General features: G+C 40.8%; 1 protein-coding gene across 3 annotated transcripts in view; it reads right to left on the bottom strand.

Moving 5' to 3' along the window:
* Window positions 1–34: 34 nt before the first annotated feature.
* LOC128686886 (neuronal acetylcholine receptor subunit alpha-7) overlaps window positions 35–20,012 on the bottom strand; it is a 41,186-nt gene continuing 21,208 nt past the window's right edge. For 2 of the 3 annotated variants that reach the window (XM_053774103.2, XM_053774102.2), the window contains exons 2-9: window positions 16,458–16,618; window positions 16,107–16,151; window positions 13,964–14,073; window positions 11,521–11,743; window positions 9,316–9,487; window positions 8,906–9,061; window positions 2,193–2,359; window positions 35–1,147 (exon numbers count right to left, since the gene is read on the bottom strand). In XM_053774103.2, coding sequence (XP_053630078.1) covers window positions 959–1,147; window positions 2,193–2,359; window positions 8,906–9,061; window positions 9,316–9,487; window positions 11,521–11,743; window positions 13,964–14,073; window positions 16,107–16,151; window positions 16,458–16,618 — 1,223 coding nt within the window. In that variant the 3' untranslated portion in view covers window positions 35–958. Of the gene's footprint in view, window positions 1,148–2,192; window positions 2,360–8,905; window positions 9,062–9,315; window positions 9,488–11,520; window positions 11,744–13,963; window positions 14,074–16,106; window positions 16,152–16,457; window positions 16,619–17,426; window positions 17,454–20,012 lie in introns of all 3 variants that reach the window. The other variant, XM_053774101.2, reaches the window with a different exon arrangement.

Genomic DNA, 20,012 nt, shown 5'->3' with positions numbered 1-20,012 from the left:
TTCAAATTTTTTGAGACCAAAAAGAAAAAATGGAGAATTATTAATGTTTATTTTTTTTGTCAATTCAACCATCTTCAGAAGTGAGTCTCGGGCACAGACCTACTCCTCCGCAACAATTTTTGGAAATCTATCACAATAAGCAATTCTGGTGTCAATAACTTAGATAGATCTAAGTGAGAGTGAAGGTTAAAAGGAGTAAAAAAAAATATTGGTCAGTATATAATGTACTGCATAACCCATTGTACAATAACAGTTTACTATAGAAAACTAAATGACTACATAACATATACAAGGCACTAATACAAAAATTGAATCAAGAAATGAGAATACTGTACATTTAATATTGAACTTATAAAAATATAACCTGGACTGTCTAAGGATAAAGGGGAAAAAAATGGGTAGCCTGCAATTAAAATATACCAAAAAATTGTATGAATAACTTGTAAATGAAACAAAGATAAAAAAAAAGAATGAATGCCAGAAACTGTTCTATTTAACAAGGTACAGGCAATTACACCCATTTTCATCCACATTAGTTTAAATGCAGACAACTGAACTGTAGGGTATAGACAGATATGTATCTTCCATCGTATATATATGTTCTACTCTCATGCCTATTGTAGGGCTTAAACTATTCTTTATACAAGTGCTCAGGTGAAATGCAATCTTAATGACCCTACTTGCAGTTTATATTCAATGCCTGACATCACATATTTTGAAACAAAGCTATAGTAGTCTTGTCTAAATGAGAGATTATACACATTCAGACAGAATGTGGAATAATTGTGTAAAGCACACACACAAATAACACTTTCCTATAAAATAAATTAAAATTTTGATAATTGTTAAAGCTACATCAATGGCTTCCCTAATACTGTCCCTAGATATATTAAAAAAAATGACATTTATACATATACAGCTCAATTATCACATTCCAAAATGCTGAGGGGAGCTCATTTTAAAGAATACTTCTGAGAACTGTATAGTCCAGTAGAAAAGCAATTGCAAAGAGAATCAGCAGCAGGCAGTTGACCACTCTTTTGACTTGTAGGGCAGTGATTCCCGAGCTCTCCTGAGAAGAACTTGACTCGGTATTGGTTCTCTCTCCTTCCTCCACCATTTCTGCCTCAAGATGGTTATAGTTTTGCTGAAGAGATATTTCCTTTGATTAATAATATAGGTACTATATAAGGATGAAGATATTAGTAGATACATCCTACACTTAAAATACTAAGGATACATATTTATTACATATAAAATCCATAAAGCAAATTTACCTCCAAGGAATATGGTGTCTAATTCCCTATAGCCACTGAAAGAGGGTTGCTTTTCAAAATTAATTTTAATAATTATTAAGTGGTGTATGTAATTTCATGGCCAACATGTAATGGATAAAACTGGTGAGGGATTCTTGATCCAAGGAATTGGAGTTGACCTCTTCCTTGGATCAAACCTGATTGCTTCCCATTCTCCCAGGTGGTCAGTCAGTTATGTTCCATAAGATCCCATACTAGTTGTCTACACACCAGAAGTGTGTATCTCAACATACTGAGAGCCTACATATATGCAAGTGACATGCCTGATGAAACAGATAATGAGGCTAATGAGAATAAATACAAGAGAAGAGAATAAGGCTACAAGAGGATGAGGACAACCTGCAGGAAAAGTCATATAGGTAGCCATTCCTTGTGCATGCAAATGGCCTTTCAAAACAAATCCTGTGTCATTGTTGCAAATATGGTCAGAAAGGTAGCTACTTTAATTCAATTCTAGCAAGTTCAAAGTAATGAAAACAGCAGAGAAAGTGAGAAGATTACACAGTATACATGGGAATAAAGAAACTGTAAACATCATACAAGGAGAGAGATTTGGGAAAAAGCACTGCATAAAGGATATTAAGTCCATGAGCAAAAAATGCTAACTTAAGAACTGTTTTCAAGAAAGGTTGTTCTAGATGGGATGAGGAAGAGCCAGGGGACATAAGCGGCACCTGACATTAGAAATACCGTTTCATTCTTAGGGTGGTTAATAAGTGAAATGACACTAGATGAGGTGTAGAAATGATCACGGTCTTGAGACTGGAAATCGGTAAGGCCTATCAATAAGAGTTAAAAGCTGGTAGCTATTAACAGTCCCCTGCCATTACAATTGGGTAACTACACTCACTTCCCAAATACAGATGAAGCACCAACCTGGGGCATAACATTCCTGAGGCCTGGGGTGGAGCCGACTATATCCACCAACTTCCTGCCGAAGTTAGAGGTTGGGGTGGAGGAGCAACATGTCCCTCCAGTGGTGAGGAAGAGTGTACACACCAAGGAGATGGCAGTCAGGATAATTGTGCCAGAGTAGTACCGAACTGTAAGGACAAGGCAACAAGAGTTGTACAGATCTAGATTTACTCATCTTAAAAGAATCTTTGTATATTTACAAAGACAAATTTTTCAACTGTAAATACAGTCTACTATAACAAATTTATTTCCACGAGATACATCGCTTTTACAAAATTGGATGATATTACAGGTCTCACATGGAAAGATCTTTAGTTATGCAGAGCTTTATGGGCAAGCTTAAACCTAACTTACATCTAGAAGGATTATAGTATCTTACATGTATGTATTAAAACAGATTACATGAATATGAAGTAAATAATTTCATAAGTTACATGAGAATAAGAACACTCAGATTATACTATATTAAGATTTTGTTAATTCAAAATAAACTAATTAAATTACAAAATAGTGAAACTAATTATGTACCTGTATTATTACAGAATGTGATGAAATAGTATTTTACATGTAAGTATTCAAGACATTCACAGCAGAATTGATTCAGTGAGAATGACAAATGGACAAATAAAATGTGAACACTGCACATAACAGTCTTAATAAAGAGCTAATTACTTTGCAACAATCTATTGTAACTTATTTTTCTTCAGGGAAAATTACAGTATTTTATATCAAATTGATTACATTACAAGCTACTCTGATATATTTGACATTTTACCCCTGATTCTGTTTTATTTTGCTAAGGGCCAGAGACTTCATGGCTTATGAGTAAGATCAGAATGAACCTCATACCATTCAAAGTAGGTACCTTGATCCATAAAATTGGAGCTACATTCCTTTTCTTGGATCAAACTGATTTACAGTAGATCTTATTCCCCATGATTTTAATGCTTCCACTGCATATGGTACATAAGTCTTGAACTGTACTGATATTTGTTAGGGTCATTTTCTGCATCAAAATACCATTGGTTTTATGGAGTGGGGCAAAATTTATACCATTTTCAGTATAGTGTTGCAGTTTTGGTAGCAATGTCCAAAAATCACAAAATAAATTAGTGTAGTAGGACCCCTGTATTCATGGATTTGGTATCCATGGTTTCAGTTATGTACAGATTACTATGGCCCAAATATTTTTTTTTTTTTTTCAACAAGTCGGCCGTCTCCCACCGAGGCAGGGTGACCCAAAAAAGAAAGAAAATCCCCAAAAAGAAAATACTTTCATCATCATTCAACACTTTCACCACACTCGCACATTATCACTGTTTCTGCAGAGGTGCTCAGAATACAACAGTTTAGAAGCATACACATATAAAGATACACAACATATCCCTCCAAACTGCCAATATCCCAAACCCCTCCTTTAAAGTGCAGGCATTGTACTTCCCATTTCCAGGACTCAAGTCTGACTATATGAAAATAACCGGTTTCCCTGAATCCCTTCACTAAATATTACCCTGCTCACACTCCAACAAATTGTCAGGTCCCAAGTACCATTCGTCTCCATTCACTCCTATCTAACACGCTCACACACGCTTGCTGGAAGTCCAAGCCCCTTGCCCACAAAACCTCCTTTACCCCCTCTCTCCAACCCTTTCGAGGACGACCCCTACCCCGCCTTCCTTCCCCTATAGATTTATATGCTTTCCATGTCATTCTACTTTGATCCATTCTCTCTAAATGACCAAACCACCTCAACAACCCCTCTTCTGCCCTCTGACTAATACTTTTATTAACTCCACACCTTTTCCTAATTTCCACACTCCGAATTTTCTGCATAATATTTACATCACACATTGCCCTTAAACAGGACATCTCCACTGCCTCCAACCGTCTCCTCGCTGCTGCATTTACCACCCAAGCTTCACACCCATATAAGAGTGTTGGTACTACTATACTTTCATACATTCCCTTCTTTGCCTCCATAGATAACGTTTTTTGACTCCACATATACCTCAACGCACCACTCACCTTTTTTCCCTCATCAATTCTATGATTAACCTCATCCTTCATAAATCCATCCGCCGACACGTCAACTCCCAAGTATCTGAAAACATTCACTTCTTCCATACTCCTCCTCCCCAATTTGATATCCAATTTTTCTTTATCTAAATCATTTGACACCCTCATCACCTTACTCTTTTCTATGTTCACTTTCAACTTTCTACCTTTACACACATTCCCAAACTCATCCACTAATCTTTGCAATTTTTCTTTAGAATCTCCCATAAGCACAGTATCATTAGCAAAAAGCAACTGTGTCAATTCCCATTTTGAATTTGATTCCCCAAAATTTAATCCCACCCCTCTCCCGAACACCCTAACATTTACTTCCTTTACAACCCCATCTGTAAATATATTAAACAACCATGGTGACATTACACATCCCTGTCTAAGACCTACTTTTACTGGGAAGTAGTCTCCCTCTCTTCTACACACCCTAACCTGAGCCTCACTATCCTCATAAAAACTCTTTACAGCATTTAATAACTTACCAACTATTCCATATACTTGCAACATCTGCCACATTGCTCCTCTATCCACTCTATCATATGCCTTTTCTAAATCCATAAATGCAATAAAAACTTCCCTACCTTTATCTAAATACTGTTCACATATATGCTTCAATGTAAACACTTGATCTACACATCCCCTACCCACTCTGAAACCTCCTTGCTCATCCGCAATCCTACATTCTGTCTTACCTCTAATTCTTTCAATTATAACCCTACTGTACACTTTTCCTGGTATACTCAGTAAACTTATTCCTCTATAATTTTTACAGTCTCTTTTGTCCCCTTTCCCTTTATATAAAGGGACTATACATGCTCTCTGCCAATCCCTAGGTACCTTCCCCTCTTTCATACATTTATTAAACAAAAGTACCAACCACTCCAACACTATATCCCCCCCTGCTTTTAACATTTCTGTCATGATCCCATCAGTTCCAGCTGCTTTACCCCCTTTCATTTTACGTAATGCCTCACGTACCTCCCCCACACTTACATTCTGCTCTTCTTCACTCCTAAAAGATGGTATACCTCCCTGACCAGTGCATGAAATTACTGCCTCTGTTTCTTCCTTAACATTTAAAAGTTCCTCAAAATATTCTCGCCATCTACCTAATACCTCCATCTCCCCATCTACTAACTCCCCTACTCTGTTTTTAACTGACAAATCCATACTTTCCCTAGGCTTTCTTAACTTGTTTAACTCACTCCAAAATTTTTTCTTATTTTCATTAAAATTTCTTGACAGTGCCTCTCCCACTCTATCATCTGCTCTCTTTTTGCACTCTCTCACCACTCTCTTTACCTTTCTTTTACTCTCATATACCCTTAATTTTGAATAATAATGGCCCCAAAGTGGCAAAATTAAGCTCCCAAAGCTGTGAAATGCTTCCCATTAGTGAAAAATTGCTAATTCTAGACTTATTTTGCTTAATTTATCAATTAAAGGAGGGGGTTTGAGATATTGGCAGTTTGGAGGGATATATTGTGTATTTTTATACGTATATACTTCTAAAAATGCAGTATTAGAATGTGGGGCAGAAGTTTGTGGTTATAGGAGGGTGGGGGCAGGAGGAAAGAGGAGTGATTGGTGGAATGATGAAGTAAAGGGTGTGATAAAAGAGAAAAAGGTAGCTTATGAGAGGTTTTTACAAAGCAGAAGTGTTATAAGAAGAGCAGAGTATATGGAGAGTAAAAGAAAGGTAAAGAGAGTGGTGAGAGAGTGCAAAAGGAGAGCAGATGATAGAGTGGGAGAGGCACTGTCAAGAAATTTTAATGAAAATAAGAAAAAAATTTGGAGTGAGTTAAACAAGTTAAGAAAGCCTAGGGAAAATATGGATTTGTCAGTTAAAAACAGAGTAGGGGAGTTAGTAGATGGGGAGATGGAGGTATTGGGTAGATGGCGAGAATATTTTGAGGAACTTTTAAATGTTAAGGAAGAAACAGAGGCAGTAATTTCATGCACTGGTCAGGGAGGTATACCATCTTTTAGGAGTGAAGAAGAGCAGAATGTAAGTGTGGGGGAGGTATGTGAGGCATTACGTAAAATGAAAGGGGGTAAAGCAGCTGGAACTGATGGGATCATGACAGAAATGTTAAAAGCAGGGGGGATATAGTGTTGGAGTGGTTGGTACTTTTGTTTAATAAATGTATGAAAGAGGGGAAGGTACCTAGGGATTGGCAGAGAGCATGTATAGTCCCTTTATATAAAGGGAAAGGGGACAAAAGAGACTGTAAAAATTATAGAGGACTAAGCTTACTGAGTATACCAGGAAAAGTGTACGATAGGGTTATAATTGAAAGAATTAGAGGTAAGACAGAATGTAGGATTGCGGATGAGCAAGGAGGTTTTAGAGTGAGTAGAGGATGTGTAGATCAGGTGTTTACATTGAAGCATATATGTGAACAATATTTAGATAAAGATAGGGAAGTTTTTATTGCATTTATGGATTTAGAAAAGGCATATGATAGAGTGGATAGAGGAGCAATGTGGCAGATGTTGCAAATATATGGAATAGGTGGTAAGTTATTAAATGCTGTAAAGAGTTTTTATGAGGATAGTGAGGCTCAGGTTAGGGTGTGTAGAAGAGAGGGAGACTACTTCCCGGTAAAAGTAGGTCTTAGACAGGGATGTGTAATGTCACCATGGTTGTTTAATATATTTATAGATGGGGTTGTAAAGGAAGTAAATGCTAGGGTGTTTGGGAGAGGGGTGGGATTAAATTATGGGGAATCAAATTCAAAATGGGAATTGACACAGTTACTTTTTGCTGATGATACTGTGCTTATGGGAGATTCTAAAGAAAAATTGCAAAGGTTAGTGGATGAGTTTGGGAATGTGTGTAAAGGTAGAAAGTTGAAAGTGAACATAGAAAAGAGTAAGGTGATGAGGGTGTCAAATGATTTAGATAAAGAAAAATTGGATATCAAATTGGGGAGGAGGAGTATGGAAGAAGTGAATGTTTTCAGATACTTGGGAGTTGACGTGTCGGCGGATGGATTTATGAAGGATGAGGTTAATCATAGAATTGATGAGGGAAAAAAGGTGAGTGGTGCGTTGAGGTATATGTGGAGTCAAAAAACGTTATCTATGGAGGCAAAGAAGGGAATGTATGAAAGTATAGTAGTACCAACACTCTTATATGGGTGTGAAGCTTGGGTGGTAAATGCAGCAGCGAGGAGACGGTTGGAGGCAGTGGAGATGTCCTGTTTAAGGGCAATGTGTGGTGTAAATATTATGCAGAAAATTCGGAGTGTGGAAATTAGGAGAAGGTGTGGAGTTAATAAAAGTATTAGTCAGAGGGCAGAAGAGGGGTTGTTGAGGTGGTTTGGTCATTTAGAGAGAATGGATCAAAGTAGAATGACATGGAAAGCATATAAATCTATAGGGGAAGGAAGGCGGGGTAGGGGTCGTCCTCGAAAGGGTTGGAGAGAGGGGGTAAAGGAGGTTTTGTGGGTAAGGGGCTTGGACTTCCAGCAAGCATGCGTGAGCGTGTTAGATAGGAGTGAATGGAGACGAATGGTACTTGGGACCTGACGATCTGTTGGAGTGTGAGCAGGGTAATATTTAGTGAAGGGATTCAGGGAAACCGGTTATTTTCATATAGTCGGACTTGAGTCCTGGAAATGGGAAGTACAATGCCTGCACTTTAAAGGAGGGGTTTGGGATATTGGCAGTTTGGAGGGATATGTTGTGTATCTTTATATGTGTATGCCTCTAGACTGTTGTATTCTGAGCACCTCTGCAAAAACAGTGATAATGTGCGAGTGTGGTGAAAGTGTTGAATGATGATGAAAGTATTTTCTTTTTGGGGATTTTCTTTCATTTTTGGATCACCCTGCCTCGGTGGGAGACGGCCGACTTGTTTAAAAAAAAAAAAAAAAAAAAACTTCTAAACTGTTCTCCATGGGGAAGTGGAACAGAATTCTTCCTCCGTAAGCCATGCGTGTCATAAGAGGCGACTAAAATGCCGGGAGCAAGGGGCTAGTAACCCCTTCTGTATATATTACTAAGTGTGAAAGGAGAAACTTTCGTTTTTCCTTTTGGGCCACCCTGCCTCGGTGGGATACGGCCAGTGTGTTGAAAGAAAGAAGAAAGACTTCTAAACTGTTGTATTCTGGGCACCTCTGCAAAAACAGTGATTATGTGTGAGTGAGTGAGGTGAAAGTGTTGAATGATGATGAAAGTATGTATTTCCTTTTTGGGGATTTTCTATCTTTTTGGGTCACCCTGCCTCAGTGGGAGACGGCCGACTGAGGATGAGGATGATGATGAGGAGGAGCATATGAAAAGACATATATTGGGTTCGCTACTATCCACAGTAGGTCTTGGAACATATCCCCCGTGGTTCGGAAGGGGGGGGGGGTTGGCGGACTACTGTACTGTATATGGAAGCGTTTATTAGAAAACATTTTGGTCCTGGGACCTTGATCACTTCTAACCACAAATATAGTTAACACGTATGGGAAATTCAGTGCATTAACCTCTGGTGGTTAAATTCATCTTGTCATGTAGAAGTAGGGACTGGGAACCTGAACTCCGAGTGAACTTTGAAATTCTTATGTTTATACATGTATATGTATTAACCTTGGAACAAAGTAGGTACTCACCTACAAGAGGTATGGGCCCACCATTAGCTGGAAGGGAGGCGAAGAGGGTGAAGTAGCAACTGATGAGCATACCCATACAAAGGAGGTGAATTATGAGGCGGGTGAAGAAGCAGTCCAGCGGCAGAGCATATGACACCAGCACCACCACCAGTATGGCTACAATCACCACAAGAATGATGGATGTTAGTGGTAGTGGGCAAGAGATATAAAAAAAATTGCAACTTTAATTGTGACAGATGTACTGAATGCTCCCTTCAATTAATTGGAGCTTTCCTCTCCTTAAATCAAACCTGATTACTTCGACCCTTCCCATTCTACAGAATTTTTATGAATATTATTAGTTTACTAAATACTATCAAATACAGGTTGCTGGGAAATAAAACTGCTTAAATTCAATCCTGCTGACTCACCTAGAGTGGACTGAGAGATGTAAGTGGCCTGGGTGCTGGCCTGACGCTGAACAACAAAGGTAAAGTCAATCTCAACATAGGGGTCGTGTCCCTCCAAATTTGTGATGGCTCGAGCTGCTGACACCTCCACCAGCTTCCATCGGTTGTTCTCCTCGAAGTTGCTCATCATCACCTACATGATAATGTAATAGTAGCTGTGACATTTATGGAGCACTTTGACCTCATTGGTCACTTAGCATTCATAAAAATAAATATCTACAACTAAAAAGTATAAAATTACAAAATAAAAGCAACAAATACAGTACTACCATACTAAATTACAGAAAAGCATCAATTAAACTATTAATTAGGAACATCAAAACACTCTCATAAGTTTCCTGAGGTCCAAACTGGCACCTCAGTAATTGTATAAACTATGACGAAGGCAGAGAGGCATAAACTATGGGCAAACCTGTTAAAATTTGGTCTAGTCAGTGGCATGTCATTAGTTATACAATGGAGGCCCCTCAAGAGAGGTTCCTCGATGCTAGTGAGGGGGCTCTTGATCTAGGGAATTGGATTATGTGCTCCAATTCCCTGAATGCCTTCTATCCCACCCCACAGGTGCTGTATAATCCCTACAGGTTTAGCACTCCCCCATGATAATGATATACAATGGAGGACAGGAGCACCTGAGAGTAAGTGGCTACCTTGCATGATTACATGGTCACAGGCAGTAGTAGTACTTCAGTTCCATGGTGGTCAGGAAGTGGAATGAATTAGACGAGATGCTGCTGTAAGTAAATACCATACACAACATTTTGTATGACCCTTGTGGATTTAGTGCTTAGTTATGATTATACACAACTTTAAGAAAAGTTATGACAAGGTTTGAAATATTAAACTTGTGAATTTGGTCATGAAAAGTTATGAGAGAAGGAGGTGGGCACAGAGAGTACCCTCAGTCAAAACCAAGAGGGTACAAACAGACAGGTACTCAGGCCCATGGCTTGGTAGGCAAGTTCTTGCTTCCTACACTAAGTGCCCATGGTTTTAATCCCTGGCAAGGGTGGAAATGCTAGGTGTGTTTCCTACACCTGCTGTCCCAGTCACCTAGCAAGCAAGTAGGTACCTGGATGATAGTCGATTGGTGTGGGCCGCATCCTGAGGGACAAGATCGAGGACCCCCAATGGAAAGATGACAGTCCTTGATGATGCACAGTTCTTGGGTGGCTAACCCTCCAGGGCTAAAAATCCAAATGAAATCCTCTCTTAAAGAGTTTTATATGAAATATAAAAGTTGACTTAAAATAAAAGACTGAGCACAGGAACTGATGCACAATATCTGCACATACAACACGAGTCAAACATCTACAGGCACAGCCAGGCTGAAAATGAAACGGACATCCAAATACCGAAAGACACATTCGTTTTATAAACAGACAAATAGTAATTCAGCTACAGACATAAGCATCCAGAGATTTGCACACCCAAGCATGGATAACAAGAAGATACATCTATTGCATTACCAACTACATTATTATAACCCCAAAGATAAGAACATGCATAGCAGAAAGCTACATCAAGAACTTTATGACCACTTGTGTGAAAATTTATTTTTCAAAGGAATGAATGAATATACTTGCACGACCGTGTGTGCATGTTTTAATTTTTCGACATCAGTGTGGAAACTGCCTCAGCAAGTCATGAAAGTTCATATTTGCTTAAAGGAAAAAAAAAAAAAAATACTACGAGAAAGTTGAACAGCACTCGCCACAAGTGGGGTGCCTTGATGCTGAAGGGCTCTTGATTCAAGGAACTGAGCTCTTCATTTGAATCAAATCCAATTTTCTCCCATTCCCTAGGTATTGTATGACAACCCTCACTGGTTTCGCTTCACCATGAATATAATCTTAACCCAATATAAACAGACTGTAAAGTTTGTGCTGATTGGGTTATAGTATTCAGTAACACATGCTGAGCAATATTTATTTGAAGGATAAATCTTATTAGTATCATTACGTATTATTATTCAAGGGAAGCACTGCCATCGTAAGGGCCATACAGTGTCTAGGGAAATAGGAAGCATTCAGGTTTGATCCAGGGAATGGGGGGGATGGCCCAGTTCCTTAGATTAAGAGCCTCTCACCAGCATTAAGGAACTAAAGGAAGAGAGCCACAGTTCTTAAATATAGTCACCAGGAGTACCCTCCCCCTTGCACATACCCCATTGCTGGTGTTGGTGGGCATGACCTGAATATCGATCTGCTCGCCGTGGTAGGTCCAGGACCCCATCCTCACCAGACACTCGTGTCGGTCACTGGGCCACTTACTCAGGTCAAGGTCACACCTGACCACCAAATGTGTGGGAGGGAACCAGTAGGTCTGACCTAAATTGTTGGCCAGCACGGGGACACGACCAAATGGGTGAACATCAGAACCCAGCGCACTGTGGGACATAATTCCTTATTGTCTACTGACTGACACACACACAAGCCGAATAGGTAAAATTTGTCAATTAGCAAGAACTCATTTAAAATTAAGTCCTTTCAAAAATTTTCTCTTATATGTTTAAAGACATATTTATGTTAATGTAAAAATTAATAATTTTGTACCGAAAGAACCTTAGAAAACTTACCTAACCTTATTATAACAAGTGCAATTTAATTTAGCTTAATCCAACTAAATATATTTTAGATAAGTTTAAAGTAATTTAATAAACGAACACAATGAAATGCATTTTGTTCGTTAGGTTCAGAATGTTTTTGCGAAATTATTGCATACACAAATTTTTGCTTGCCTTTTTCGGCAAGAAGAGCGTTGTTATTTAATCCAAAATCACATGTTTTACCTATTCGGCATGACATTATATATATATTCCTCAATGAGACAGTTAACCTCCAAACCGGAAAGGGCAACTGTACATTTCAATCTGTTTATATTATTACTTTATATTTATTTGGACTGTAAAACCCTCCAAGGTTCCTTAGCACATGGAATGGTGGAAATTCAGCCTTTCCTGAATCATTATCAAATTCACAGACCCATGATAGGCTATGCAAACTTATACTACATTTCAATTTGTGTATTTATCTAACCATTTTTTAAGATTCCTACAGTGTACGCTTCATTGATACGGCTTCAGAGTTTGTTCAAATCATCCACACTTATTGCCAAACCAGAGGTTTTCTATATAATTTCTAAATGCTTGAGGATGGACTGAAACGTCGCCCAGTTGTTTTTTTAATTTGTGGATCTGATGTGAACTGTTCCAACCACCATATTTAATAGCAACTTATTTTCCACAGAAACTTATTCATCTAAAATTAAAAAAAGATAATGGACAAAGTATTTTACTCACACCTGTGAATAATTAATGTAGTTTACAGGATCTTTTCCCCGGTCATGTTGATATACAGGCAGACACTGCTGTGCTATCAGTAGTACATGACCTCCCAGTTTCATATAGAGGTGCTCCATTCACTGACTATGTATTTTGCTGTAATTGCTACCCACCTTCGCACCTGTTGGTCTGATCTGCTCCACAATAAACTACATTCTATTAAACCGAGTACAGGTATCTGGCCGTCTTCTTGTCATCAATGTCGAGGTTGGGAGACTAATCTCTCCCGTCTTCGCATCAGCCACACTCGTCTTACTCATGGGTATCTCATGGAGAGGCACCCTGTTCCACTCTGAGAATTGTCAGGTTCCAGTTTCTGTTACAATTCTGTTGGACTGCCCACTCTATCAACGAGCACGCAGAATTTACCTCCAACGTTGTCACTGCTCTACTGCCCTTACATTACCTTCCCTTCTTGCTGATGGGCCCTCCTTTAACCTAGACTCTCTCGTTGACTTTTGACAGCGACTGATTTACTGCACAAACTCTGATGATGATGAAGCTTCTAGTACTTTCAAGGCAGGTGAAATTGCTGACCTAGAAAATGTACAGAGAACCTTCACGGCGCGCATAACGGAGATAAAACACCTCAATTACTGGGAACGCTTGAAGTTCCTGAACCTGTATTCCCTGGAACGCAGGTGGGAGAGATACATGATTATATATACCTGGAAAATCCTAGAGGGACTAGTACCGAACTTGCACACGAAAATCACTCGCAACGAAAGCAAAAGACTTGGCAGACGATGCAACATCCCCCTAATGAAAAGCACGGGTGTCACTAGCACGTTAAGAGACAATACAATAAGTGTCAGGGGCCCAAGACTGTTCAACTGCCTCCCAGCATACATAAGGGGGATTACCAATAGACCCCTGGCAGTCGTCTTCAAGCTGTCACTGGACGTGCACCTAAAGTCGGTACCTGACCAGCCGGGCTGTGGCTCGTACTTTGGATTGCGTGCAGCCAGCAGTAACAGCCTGGTTGATCAGGCTCTGATCCACCAGGAGGCCTGGTCACAGACCGGGGCGTTGACCCCCGGAACTCTCTCCAGGTAAACTCCAGTACTACTTACAGTGCTTTCTATCTAAATCTCTTGCTACACTCTACCCCTGCATTATCCACTGCCCCGCTGCACTCCATGACCTAATAATCATCCCTCTCCCTTTTGCTACCCAATACCCCTTCATCCTTCCCTGCCCAGCAGCTCTGTATGACCCTTGTAGATTTAACACTTCTTTATTATAATAATAATACAGGAGCTTTACCTGTTGTAGACGGTAATGTCTGGCATCCAGATGTCCTCATCATTAAAATGAAGTCTGTCAATGTTAAGGTAGTTCTTGGGCTCCCATGTGAGATACTCATCCACCCATGTCTGGAAGCATAAACTTACATTACATACACCATGAATGCGGGTATATACACTTAAGAGGTGACTTTATTATTTTATTTATTATCACACTGGCCGATTCCCACCAAGGCAGGGTGGCCCGAAAAAGAAAAACTTTCACCATCATTCACATCACTGTCTTGCCAGAAGGGTGCTTTACACTACAGCTTTTAAACTGCAACATTAACACCCCTCCTTCAGAGTGCAGGCACTGTACTTCCCATCTCCAGGACTCAAGTCCGGCCTGCCGGTTTCCCTGAACCCCTTCATAAATGTTACTTTGCTCACACTCCAACAGCACGTCAAGTATTAAAAACCATTTGTCTCCATTCACTCCTATCAAACACGCTCACTTATAAAGTAAAAAATTAAGACTAAACAACTCTCTCGAAACAGATAGGTTCGAATTTATGGCAAGCCAGTCCTGGCTTAGCAAATTTGAAGTCCATCCATACTCTGAGTTACACTGTATAAAAAAACAAGATGCATGTACCTCTCAACATGTACTTAAACAAAGCTTTATTTCTATAAAGTGGAGTACAATATACAACTGATACTGGAGTAACTGACATGTATAAAGTACTTTATAAAAAGTCCCTTGTTAATATTTTTATTATGTGCCCCATACCCATCCTGTGGGCAGTAATCAGAAAATCACTGAGGCACATAATGGATCCAGGAACTGGGCTGCAAAGTTATGATAGCTAAACAAATACAGTGGTAATTAACTATGTATTTACATGTTTATATCTGGTCAGCAGCCACTCAGGGGCACGACTACTGAAAGGCCCCAAATTGTTAATTAATGTTTCTTTAAAGTTTTGTAACATTTGACAGTTTGTGGCCGCTCGGGGTGCCTGCACGTCAAAAATATTTATTTGCATATCAACAAGCCATTTTGATTCTATAATCAAAACGGCATTTTTTTTTGTCAATTTTTTTGTTGTAAAAAAAGTCAACTCATACAACATGCTCACAGGGGGGCCAACAGCAGACATACAATCAAACTGTTCATCTGGCTCTACAATTAAAATTGACTTTAGACAAGTGCAATACCTCACATCAGCAAGGGAACCCCCCAATGTTCCGCTTAGGACCCTTAGACTTCTAAATCCGCTACTGGGAGGTCATAACACCTCTGCGGAACATAAGTCTTAACATTATGTACAATCAGACTCAAGTGTCAGAATTCTGTACTGGGGGGGGGGGAGCTCATGGGGGCTATCTTGGTTCGAAGAGGGTTATAGGAGACTTATTTTGAAGCAGCGTTATTACTATACTTGGTGGGTGAAGCTTCACCCCTCCCATGGCACTGCCACTGTGTGCCCTCCACAAGTTACATCAGCTGTTACACAGTCTAGATGTCACAACACTACCTCTGTGTAGACCAGAGGTCCCTCTGCACAGTTCAGAGATCATAACCACTCATATATAGTCCAGAGGTCAGAAGAGCAGCTTCGTATATTCGAGGTCACAACAGTACATGTTTACACTCCAGAGGTCATAACAGTATATTTGTACGGTTCAGGAGTCACAACGGAACCTCTACATGGTCCTGGGAGCCATACAATGAGAAACTTTTCTGCACAGATACCTGTACTTCGTAAGGTTTAAAATTCATTAACCGTATGAGGGTTATTAAGGTTGCATTTCATTTACGTCCTACCATTAGGAATAATTTAATCATTAAGTGATTAAAATAATTTATCTATTCAAGTAGTATTTAGGAAGAAAATTACATTACTGATGTAATGCATATATGCTATATACGCAAGATAAAATTATTATATACAAAATGATTATAACTGTGACCATAATTTTTAATGGGGGTGACCCAGTAAGCCAGTGGAAGGCCTCGGTCAGATGACCAAAAGCTCCAAGGCGGGTCATTAAGACCCGCGTCAGGAAACACTTGTCCTGTTTCCTGACAAACCTTACCTAACATTATCATTATATATAGACTGAGAATGTTAAAGTAATCGTAGGGTGTAGACAAAGTAACTAGAAAAATAACTTACCATTATTGACCAAGCGCTCACAGACAGCTCCTGACGTTCGTCATCCTAGTGAGAAAAAAAATGTAAAAAATAATTGCAATAGTGATTTATACATAAATATATAAAGACGCGTATATATATAGTGATTATTTGCCTTATCACAGTAATGTATAATTTACTAATTCTTTACTATATTACAGGAAAAAGAACATGCACCATTTTCCTGTAAAAAAAATGAAACCGTATGTACTAGTACATAGCAACAGGTTAGTATGCCATTATTAAAAAAAATTAACAAATAGAAATTCCAAGAGAAGAGAAAGATACCGACAGAGTTTTAGAGAAAGTAAGAGGTCGAGATTGGAGACTCACCAGGTCAATATAGTTGAGTGAAAGGGCGAGGTAAACTGTGGTGTTGTGGGTGTGGTCCCGCACAGGTCTTGAACCTTTGCTGTAGCCTTTGAGTTTGTCTGCATACAACCTTGCGATCCAGTTGTCCTTGGCGAAGCTGTCCTGGTCCGGTGCGTTCTCACCTGTGGAAAAAATGTGGGTGAGGGAGACAGACAAGGGAGGCGACGATATATATTTTTTTTTAGCAAAATAGGATACATCAGCAATGTGGTGCCACATTCTATATAATACAGTGTAAACAGAAGCTAGCAGTTTCCTCCTATCATCTTCAATCACACAAGATGGGTTATATATAGTGTTGCAGTCTGTCAGACTGAGGGACGGGAATGGGGAAAGTGACTCAATTAAGGTGGAGAGGTGAGGGTAAAGGGGACGAGTCTTTTTTTTTTTTTAACAAGTAGACACATCAACAGTGTGCTGCTACCCTACTTTTATATCATAATACAAGTGAAAACAAAATCTTGCTATAAATCCCATCACTCCAGATGGGGCTCACACGTACTGAAATCCTTCAGCCTGAAGTGGACATCAGTGAGGCAACGAGGATATCCTCAAGCATTCCAGCAAGGGTTCATTACATACGGGAGCTTCAAAGGTTTCCCTCCAGCATAGCTGGAGTTATTATCACTTGGAAATTACCATCTTTGAATAAAGAACTATTCAGCAGCATTAGGGCACCCCCCCACTGCAGGGGGTGAGGGATATAGGTGAAGGAAAGGTGCGAGGAGAGAGATGCGGGGTGCCAGCACTGTACACTATACATGTAGCACGATGAATCTTGCTGATAACATGTCATATAGCGGAAGTGATTTACTGATCTTACTACAAAAAAATCATAATTTAAGTCCCAAACAAGTGTCCATCAATATATATGACAGCGTTCTGAAGCTATTTATTTTTTTGACTAGTAACATTTAGCACAATAATTACCCGTTAGTATAGAAGTGACAGGAGCAGCTGCGTCCGTGGTCCCGTCAGAATGAAGTATATAGATTTTTAAATTAACAAGGGGTGTTTCACTACCTATTATATATTTGAGTTTGCGAGGACTGGAGAGGCTAAGCTCTAGCTCTCGTTTAATGGTTATGCCAGGCGGCCTCTTCAAGGGGGGCTCCTTGTTGTGGTGAAGAGGCTCTTGGTCTGAGGAATCAGACCTGTCGGTCTCCTTCCTCAGACCGAACCTAATTACCCCCCAATCCCCCCCTCCCCTTTTTTCCTTTCCTCCTCCTCCTCCCCACCCCTCCCTTTTGCCCTTCCTCTTTTTGGCCTTTGGGATTTCTCCCACAGGCGCGCTAGTTCCTAGGTAGGGGAAAGGATACCGGGGTCCATCCCATTCCGTTGAGGTTCTTGGCGGTGGCGTAGTTTGCCGTGGAATCTGGATCGCCTGGGGATGTCCCGATCCCTCTCCGGTATCCCGGAGTAGCTTTGGGTGTCTTTCAGGCGACGGGTGTATCTCTGGAAGCCACCTTTCGGATTCCGGGGGTGGTGGCCGAAGGAGGTATGCTTTGTGGCAGATATCCGGCCGCCCTCTCTTTTGTCCACCGAGGTAGCTCGGCAGATGTGAGGTTGCTATCCCGGACTGCTGGCTTACTGGCATGGAGGGTAGGGTATGGCACGGGTTCCATGCTGCATCTGCGCTACTAGCGGTGCTGAGGTCCTCTTGGGCGCGGAGGGATATTTCTTGCCCTTTCATTCCTCCTGGGAACTATTCCTTCCCGCTCCCCCCTTTTTTTTTCTTTTTTTTATTTTTATTTTCTTTTCTTCTTTCTTTTTTTCTTAAAAACAAAAAACAAAGGAGTAACCTAACCATGGAGAACCCAATCCATAAACCCACTACCCCGGGGCCCCTTCTTGATACCGCACCCCATTCTGACCCTGCCTTGTTTTTAGACCACTCTTCGGACACTCCTGATGCCCCTGTACCTCTTGCTGGTGCTGTTTCCTCACCTACTTCAGGTACCGGGGCTTCGACTGACTCCTTCGATTTGTCTGACCTCCGCTCTCCTTTGACTATGCTTCCGGCCTCTTCCTCTACGGTATGGCAATTTTCGAATCGCCAGCCCATTTCACGCCGGACCAACTCCGGTTCTACTCCTAAACTCCAACGTCAATCTCCTGGAGTTTACCTGGAGAGAGTTCCGGGGGCCAACGCCCCTGCGGCCCGGTCTGTGACCAGGCCTCCTAGTGGATCAGAGCCTGGTCAACCAGGCTGTTACTGCTGGCTGCACGCAAACCAACATATGAGCCACAGCCCGGCTGGTCAGGAACCGACTTTAGGTGATTGTCCAGTGCCAGCTTGAAGACTGCCAGGGGTCTGTTGGTAATCCCCCTTATGTATGCTGGGAGGCAGTTGAACAGTCTCGGGCCCCTGACACTTATTGTATGGTCTCTTAACGTGCTAGTGACACCCCTGCTTTTCATTGGGGGGATGTTGCATCGTCTGCCAAGTCTTTTGCTTTCATAGTAAGTGATTTTCGTGTGCAAGTTCGGTACTAGTCCCTTTAGGATTTTCCAGGTGTATATAATCATGTATCTCTCCCGCCTGCATTCCAGGGAATACAGGTTTAGGAACCTCAAGCGCTCCCAGTAATTGAGGTGTTTTATCTCCGTTATGTGCGCCGTGAAGGTTCTCTGTACATTTTCTAGGTCAGCAATTTCATCTGCCTTGAAAGGTGCTGTTAGTGTGCAGCAATATTCCAGCCTAGATAGAACAAGTGACCTGAAGAGTGTCATCATGGGCTTAGCCTCCCTAGTTTTAAAGGTTCTCATTATCCATCCTGTCATTTTTCTAGCAGATGCGATTGATACAATGTTATAGTCCTTGAAGGTGAGATCCTCGGACATGATCACTCCCAGGTCTTTGACGTTGGTGTTTCGCTCTATTTTGTGGCCAGAATTTGTTTTGTACTCTGTTGAAGATTTAATATACTCGTGTTTACCATATCTGAATAATTGAAATTTCTCATCGTTGAACTTCATATTGTTTTCTGCAGCCCACTGAAAGATTTGGTTGATGTCCGCCTGGAGCCTTGCAGTGTCTGCAATGGAAGACACTGTCATGCAGATTCGGGTGTCATCTGCAAAGGAAGACACGGTGCTGTGGCTGACATCCTTGTCTATGTCGGATATGAGGATGAGGAACAAGATGGGAGCGAGTACTGTGCCTTGTGGAACAGAGCTTTTCACCGTAGCTGCCTCGGACTTTACTCTGTTAGTGAGGAAATTATAGATCCATGATTTTAAGCAGAAGCGTGCGATCGCTCGCCGTGTCATCCGTGATGCTAAACGCACTTGCTGGCGAGACTATGTTTCCACCATCACCTCTGCTTCCTCTATGAGTGCAGTCTGGAAAAAAGTGAGGAAATTGAGTGGTAAATACTCTCCTGACCCGGCTCCTGTTCTACGGGTCGCCGGTATTGATGTAGCAAACCCTCTTGGATGTTGCCATTGAAACTGGCACTCATCTGGTCCGTATTTCCCGGGGGCTCCATCTATGCCCCTCGTTTCTTTCCTCAA

This window comes from Cherax quadricarinatus, chromosome 7, assembly GCF_038502225.1.
Source record: "Cherax quadricarinatus isolate ZL_2023a chromosome 7, ASM3850222v1, whole genome shotgun sequence".
NCBI classification, from domain to species: domain Eukaryota; kingdom Metazoa; phylum Arthropoda; class Malacostraca; order Decapoda; family Parastacidae; genus Cherax; species Cherax quadricarinatus.
The sequence above is the reverse complement of the archived record's forward strand: the minus strand, read 5'-3'. Positions and strand labels throughout refer to the sequence as shown.